At 39.4% G+C, this 8,208-nt stretch overlaps 1 protein-coding gene across 1 annotated transcript; it reads left to right on the top strand.

Annotated features, from left to right (window-relative positions):
* The first annotated feature begins 1,534 nt into the window (after positions 1 to 1,534).
* Positions 1,535 to 4,400, top strand: ppp1r3db (protein phosphatase 1, regulatory subunit 3Db). The gene is made up of 2 exons (XM_035943325.2): positions 1,535 to 1,844; positions 1,995 to 4,400. The coding sequence occupies exon 2, from the start codon at positions 2,014 to 2,016 to the stop codon at positions 2,878 to 2,880; it is 867 nt and encodes a 288-aa protein (XP_035799218.1). The 5' UTR covers positions 1,535 to 1,844; positions 1,995 to 2,013; the 3' UTR covers positions 2,881 to 4,400.
* The last annotated feature ends 3,808 nt before the right edge of the window (positions 4,401 to 8,208 follow it).

The following is an 8,208-nucleotide window of genomic DNA, read 5'->3' as shown; positions in this document are numbered from 1 at the left end:
CTTCTATATTTAACATAAGTCAAATTCACATTAGAACAGTCCTCATAAAGTATTTATCTTCTGTTTTTAAAACACTGGCTGTAATTTCACGTTCTGTGGTCGACAGAAATCGCTCAGCTCAAACATTTGGACTGCCTGCGATTAGCGGTAAGTGATGTTGTGATGCTAACGAACAGATAAAAGTTGTGTTCAGCTGATTCAGCGGATGCTTTTGAAATACAGTATATTATATATGGTATCTAATGTGTTTGAACTGTAAGATGATTGATAGCTTCATTTCTAACGACATCCTGTCAACAGGACAAACCAAATAAAAAGTGAAAATTCAAAATCAACATCTAAATTGAAACAGTATGGCACATTTTCATCCATATTGTTGAAAAATTAAATAAAATGACTAGATACCGATAGGAAAATAAGTTGAACAATATTTGGTCAATTACACTTTTAGTATGTATCATATATATATATATATATATATATATATATAGAGAGAGAGAGAGAGAGAGAGAGAGAGAGAGAGAGAGAGAGAGAGAGAGAGACGGAGGTGAGTAGTAACGAGTGACATTTACTCCGTTACATTTACTTGAGTAACTTTTTGAGAAAAATGTACTTCTGAAAGTAGTTTTACTCTGCCATACTTTTTATATACAATACAGCATGCAGTATTATATATCTTGTCACTGTTTTGCACTGTTCAAACATAAAGACGTTACCTTGCTACAGGTATTTTGTTTCAAAAGCTTTATGTTGTGAAAAATTGAGATTTGGAAATTTCTGTTTCTTGTGCCTTAACTTGTCATTTTGTAAATATGTTGTTTATTGTTGCTATTTTTTATTTTATTATTTGGAAACACCAGAATTTGCACATTATTTTACATTTTTGTCTGTCTGATCACATAATTTCTAAAAAATAAATCAGACATTACAAGCAAACAGTTACTCAGTGCTTGAGTAGTCTTTTCAGCAAATACTTTTTTACTCTTACTTGAGTAATTTTTTGGATGACTACTTTTTACGTCTACTTGAGTGATATTATTTTGAAGTAACGTTACTCTTACTTCAGTACAATTTTTGGCTACTCTTCCCACCTCTGTATATACATATATATAAATGTGCGACTTCTTCCACATTAGTCCTCAGCCATTGTCAATATATAAAATGTACTGAAAATATTGAACGTGCGCTGCTTAAGATGTGTCCATTTCATGTCTTGATGCTCTGTCAAGCCTTTTCACTGAGGAAACAAGACATCACAATATAATCACTTAACAATTCAGTGAAAATTATGAAATAGCTGAATGCAAAAATTCACCTCAGAGTGACACATTCTCAACAACTATAAATTCTTGACATATGTTTTCCCCTTTAAGCCCTGTAAACAGCTGCTGTGTCATGTCAGTCATTATAAAGAAGCAAGAAAGGCATCTTCATAGAACTTCAAAGGGACTCTGTCCACCAATACCTGCTATAAATATTCACTCTACACCTCCCGCCCACATTTAGTTAGGGGCTCATGTTATATGTCAAGGGCTGAGTTCTGAGGGTGGGAGCCGTAGATTACAGCGTCATCCTGATCTAGCAGTCAATACAGTTTCTGATGGCTCCAGGGAGAAGTTGTGTTGTTTATCAGATCTTCTTACTGTATCATCTGCTGTATGCGACTGATTAACCTTTGCTCAAGATGTTGCATCTGGCTTCTCGTGGAATGTTTTCGGTATTTGCTGGCAGAGTTGGTCTCCTCTTGTCTGTCATGTGGCTGCAGTTGGTTTTATAGTACCTTCCTGACCGTAAACAAGGTCAATTGCAAGAGAGAAGCTCAACAACACAACATCGCAATCAAGGTTTGGTCTTTCTTGGTTTAGATTTTAAGCATCTGGCTAATGATCGTGTCAAATTATTGCTGTTTTTTGTCGTAAATTGGAGTTTTTACCTTGATACTTGCATGTACAGTGAGAATTATGAGTTGGTTTTACATTGGTTTGTTTCCCAAGGTGTGTTTAATCGAAGAACATGGCTGGTGAAAAGCGTGCGACCCAGCTTCAGTTCATGAAAGCCTCCACCACTATCCGTCTTCGAGACCTTTACGATCCCAAGCCTCAACCTCCCAAAGCCCCCGTCCGGATCCGCCCTCCTAGTCCGAGAACTCCCCCCGCAAAGGAACCTTTTTTAAGCCACGGCATTCCCAGCGATCTTCCAACTAAGACAATCATGAGGAGACGAGCTCAATCTCTTACTTCGTCTGCAGAGAGGAAGAGGGAGCTTAGAAGGCTGCAGGTTCGCTTTGTGGACTCACTGGGCCTTCAATTAGAGGAAATTAAGGTCTTTAAAGTTCAGGAAAAACCCCTAGTACCTCAACATGTCATGTTCAGGCTGCTGATGAGCTCTGAATGGGCTTTCAGCAAGTCAATGGAGCTGTCTTTGCCTTATTTCAAACCCTGCTTTCCTGAAAATATGGGAGCCCAGCCAGACTTTCTGAAACATCTCTGCTCTCAGACGGTGTGTTTGGAGCAGGTTGTGTGTTCAGATCAGGGGATAACAGGCACAATACAAGTGCTGAATTTAGCTTATGAGAAGCAGGTCACGGTGCACTACTCTTTCACCAACTGGAGAACGCATTCGGACACAAAGGCATCCTGGGTATCGAGTGGGCACCGAGGGGAGTCAAACGCTCCAGAAACAGATGTCTTCAGGTTTCATCTTCCCGTCCCGCCCTTCATCATGCAGCCAGGAGCCATGCTGGAATTTGCAATCTGCTATCACGTGAAAGGATGCGATTACTGGGACAACAACAACGGCCACAATTACAAACTGTCATGCCACAGCTACAAAGTGACTGTGCCAAGGGAGTGTGAAGATAGCATGCTGCATTTTACGTGAATGGCCACATGGGGGAGCTGCAACACCCGACAAAAAACTCAGCTTTCTCTACAGCAACTCTTATAATAATGACCCTTATATATGCAGTGCTAGGATGTAGGTAAATGCAGTTATTTCAGTTCAGTTGCACTTTTACAGAGGCAAATCTACATGCATCTGATGTGTAGTTACACGACTTTTTCATATTAAAATTTGAAAAAAAACATTTAATGATGTTGCACTGACCTGCTGCCCAGTGTAATTTGAATATTCATACTTTCAGCTACAATTTGTATTTTCACATTTTCCGCACTAAAAAGCATGTTGAATGCAGGACTTTTACATGTAATCACAGTGTAGTGCTGTATATAGAATAAAACACTGGAGTGGGTCAAGCTTTTAGTTTACAGGGTAAAAGCAGTTATAATGAATACTATTTTCTTGGGTGATCTGATCATTTGTACCCAATATGAGAGTAAATAGAATATAAAGGCATTGCTAGTGTCAAAAAATGCACAAAGAAAATAAATAACTGACTGTTTTTTAATACAGCTAATGTTCTTTGGTGAAACTTGGGTCATTTTGTCACCACTGATTTTAGTATCGCACTTCCAGACAGATTTTTTTTTTTTTTTAAAGAATGGTCACATATAAAGCAGCCGAGGTTAAGATATGCTGACAGTTTTGTAGTGTGTCAGTAAGATGTGAGAAACATGACAGCAGTTCAGTGTCTTCTGAGGCCTGGCATGAAACTTATAACACAGGTTTTATGTTGAATTTTGGAAGTTTCAAGATAACCAGTTGAGTTCCCCTTTAAATGATGCCACTGTTTGAACTCAGGGAGGGATTTTTGTGCTCCTGCTGGGCTTTTATTTAGATTAAACCCCTGCCACCTCGACTTGCAGAAGAATTCACTCACTCTGCACTTTTTGCAAAGCCACTGACCTAATTTAACGGTCTGAATTGTTGCATCTTACCACAGAATTTACACAAAGCAACAAGTGAACATATTCTTCCCTGATCTCACCCAAAAGACCTGCTGCAACCCGAGCAGCTTCTGCAAACAGGGCTTGACCCCATTCTTCTGCAGCTTGTTTTGTTTTAAGGAGGAGGATTACAGGGGAGAAGTGTTTACTCGACCCGTAGATCCCAGACAGTGCTGACCTTTCACCAAAATGCTTCCACTGATATGGGAGCCCAGATTCCAGAGTGCTTTCTGGCAGGCGCTGGGATTTGGCTCACAGGAGGACATTCTTCCATCTGCATTAGTCACAGCAGCTGTATGTGTGCGCGTTTTAACCACAGCAGCCACCTCAGCTGACCGCCTGCAGAGCATATCGGGTCCTCTTATAGTCACTTATCAGTCACTATCACTGGTCAAATGTTATTTCTTTCTAGATTTTGAATTGTAGAAACGCTGCAAAAATATTCAAACTGCTTTGTGGTTGTTAATAAAGTCTTATTTTTCTACAACGTGGAAAAATTTCATTTGAATTTGATTATAAGGTCAATCTGTTAATTAAATAAATTTTTCCAACTAACATGGCATGTTTCCCTCATTCTGCTTCCTTTCAGTAGTCTCAGTCTCTTTCTTTAAAAAGTTCTTGATCCAATTTGGCTTCTGTTTTTGAACCAGGTCTAATAATGTGTCCGAAAGAAGTCCAGAATCAGTTGATGCACACATGTTTGCATACATGTGATCAAAATTCTGTTAGATGCTAAAACAGGGCTGCTCTGTAGAAAAAATACTTTTCATACAGTATATACTTAAGTAAATATTAAATATAACACTTTTCACTCATTCTGTAGTATTACTTTTGCTTGGCAATAGAAATATGTCTTCCACTACAGTAAGTAATTCATTTTATTCATGTGTGTGAATATATAAGTGTGTGTTTTCGACTGCAATCATATGAGAAACAAGATGAAGTAGATTCTAATAAGGTCCTTAAAGTCTAATGTAAATGTGATTCAAATTTTAGGCGTCCAGTAGCAACAAATACAGACTATCTGGAGAATTTTTGTCATTACTGTGGCACCATCCACTCTTGGGCCACTTACTCCAGAGATGCTGATGTGTTTGTGGGACACTAGATGGTACCATTACTCAGCCTGAGGATCCAGTACAGTATACCCATTTAAAACACAATAACTAAAAATCTTGGCCTAAGATTTCACATTTCTGGTTCCAGAAAGTTTTCAGATTATATTTTTAAGTGCTTGGCTTTAACCCTTTAGAACCCAGCGTAGCGCCGGCGCTACGTTTTGCATATTGATTTTTGATTGGCTGTAGATTCTAAACCAGATAAGATAGATCGATAATTCTTTTTGCATATAAAATCTGGGAGTTACACTAACATTTCACACATTCACCAGGTCTCGGGGTGCTTTTTCGTTGCAGTGATGGGTTTGTAAAATACAATAAAGCGCACACAACAAAACTCTTTATAAACCAGACCACCGGTATTTGGAGGACTTCTTACGTTGAAATAAGCGTGATCACGTTGTGGCTATGACCTGTCACATGATTCTTATGTGTCCATACCCGAGAGGCTCCCGTCCCCATCAACAGGAAGTGACGTTTTTGCCGGGAGTTGTAGTTTTTCAGCCGAAAAACTGTATCTGCTCGTATCTGTGCAGGCTGTAGCCTGCACAGATACGAGCTCTCACTCGTTTCAGTCCAACTTTTTTTTTTTTTTTTTTTTTTTTTTTTTACAAAAACATTCAGACACACAGCCCACACACACACCAGACATCCACCACGGTCCGTGTACGGATCTGGTAATTGGATTTTCCGTTCTGAAACGGGTATTGAAAAACAAAAAACGAGTGGTTATTTGATTTTCGTTTTAAAATACAAAAAAATTTAAAAATTGAAATACAAGGCGTTTTTCCCTTTCATGATCAAAAAGGGACATACGATTTTTTTAAAAAAAATGCTTTGATTTTCGTTTTATATTTAGAATAACAAGAAAGTAAAATCAGTAAGAGACAGAAACGAAAAAAGGTCCGTTTTTTCATTTTCTGAGACCGGAAGTGGTCATCAGCAACTGTGGAGCCAAACAGAGTACGGTGCATAGACTGTACATAAATTGTTTTTCGTGAGTTTTCATGGTCAAAATGAGAGATCAGGTGGCCGATCTTAAAATAAATCAATATTGATTTTTTTTTATAGAGCGTTAAAGTTTTGCGAAGGCAGAGGGCCGGACTACTTGATTGACAGTCCGGTCTGGAATGATTGACAGGTCCTATGGAGGAGGAAGCAGAGACTCTGTTCTCCTCGTTTGGATTAATTCTGATATAATAACTGTTGGTTTATTTATCGGTGGAGCAGCAGAACATTTTCCACAGACATTTTTCCTGCCCGTTGGCTTGTTTTAACCAGTTTTCTACCTTCGGCTGATTCTACCAGCAGACACTGAAAGGACTCTAATAGTTCGGTAAGTAAATGTTTATTTTCGTATCGGTGCCGCTTTTAATGCACTTTATATGCAGCTTTAGTGTCAGATATAATGTGTGCCATGCACTCCAGATGTTGGTGGAGTTTGTTTCAGTGTGTGTTGACCTGAGAAGAAAGTTAGCATAGTAAATATTAGCTCTAATGTTAGCGATGCTAACCGAGCTAGCTGCTCAGTCGTCGACTGATTAAAGCTAACGTAGCATCAAGCTAATGTGTTGAGTTTCATGTAAACAGCTGAAGTGTGTTGTGTTCCTGTAATGTGGTTCATTAAGTTCATAAAACTGTGGCTGGTTGACATTAATGTATCGTTCAGGAAACTTAAATGTGATTAAAACAGTAACATTAATGTTGTAGTTGTCAGTAATCAGCTTTAATTTGACACTAAAACAGACAGTTTTAAATGACATCAGTTTCATTAATTTGTTGAAAATTGTCTCATTTGCTGTTGTGATGTTGCTGCTGATTCATTAAAAGCAGATGATCCATATTGAAGATACGTTTAGTTCTAGGATCAGAAGTACAAGAAGGAAAATGGAAATTTAGTTGTGCTACATCAAAGATTTCAGGATTAAAATAACTAAATGAGTCTTTATGCCTCAAACTTTATTTTTTACAATAAAGAAATAATGAAATAATCACAGATAATAAAAATATAAATAGCAGAGAAAACCTGAGAGAATAATTTCCTGAAAAATCTGTGAAGGAAAAGCAACTTTTTTATCCTGAAAGATCAGAATCAGCTCCAACTAGGGCTGGGCAATAAATTGATTTTATCGATTAATTCGAGTTTATACTTAATGTCGATTTGTTTTAATGAAAATCGATTTTCTCATCAACATCCGCCACCAACGCCTGCCTGCTGGGCTTCCGTAGTTCAGAGTGTGTGCGCGCGCGCCCCCCTTTGATACACAAACAACATGGCAGCGAGTGGTGCAGATCTAAAGGTGCGTGTCCACTAGATGCGATTTTCCCGCACGGCAACGCACCGCATCTGAAAATCGCACGGACGGCAAGAGGTCACTAGCGAACCACAACATGGTCACATGACAGCGCTGAGCAACAGCAGGCTGCTACGTGGTCACGTGACCGAGCTTTCAGCTGGACAGTCCGGCAGACAAGTTGGATAAACACAGCAGCTCGGCCGCAAATGTTCCCTTTTATTTCAAAAAACACGTCAGTGAAAAGTATTTCTGAAAGCATTTGAGGCGAGAAATAATCTGTGCGGCAGCTGAATCTGTCCTTCTTTTAGGTCACTGACGCCTAGTTTAGAAGTTTGAGGACAGTTTCACGATGCGTGGAATCTCCGCACACCTCTCTGAACTTGCATTAAGTAGAAGTCAGTCTACTTTATGCAAATGAGCTGCAGCCCTCTCCGGGTAAACACACCGGATCGCAGCAGAAAACACACTGCAGCCGGACCAGCATGCCACATGCAGCACATTTCCAGCTGCGATCCGGCGTGTTTACCCGGAGAGGGCTGCAGCTCATTTGCATAACGTAGACTGGACTCCGGCGTTCGGAGATTAGGTTGGGGGTAAAAAAAAAAATCGGATAAATCATGAATCGGGATTTTTTGTGAAAAAAATCTGAGATTTTTTTTTAGGCCATATCGCCCAGCCCTAGCTCCAACATTTACATCTGACAGCATCAAGTCAACCAGAAAGAAAAGAAAAAAGAAAATGACTTCTTTCTGATCACATCTGTTCCGCTGCTCACAGTCTGCTGCTGCTCACATTCTTCACATTTATAGTCCACTTTTAAAAGCTCAGCAGACAGGTGCTCTGCTTTGGAGTGTGACGATGTCGTCAGTGATGTGGAGAGTGAAGTTTCCGTTTCACCCATAGCGTGCTTTAGGGCAGCCGGGTCAGACTTGATGTTTGAAATCCTGA

The sequence above is a fragment of the Amphiprion ocellaris genome, chromosome 5 (genome assembly GCF_022539595.1).
Source record: "Amphiprion ocellaris isolate individual 3 ecotype Okinawa chromosome 5, ASM2253959v1, whole genome shotgun sequence".
Taxonomy (NCBI): Eukaryota; Metazoa; Chordata; class Actinopteri; family Pomacentridae; genus Amphiprion; species Amphiprion ocellaris.
Note: the sequence above shows the minus strand (reverse complement) of the source record. Positions and strands in the feature narration are given on the sequence as shown.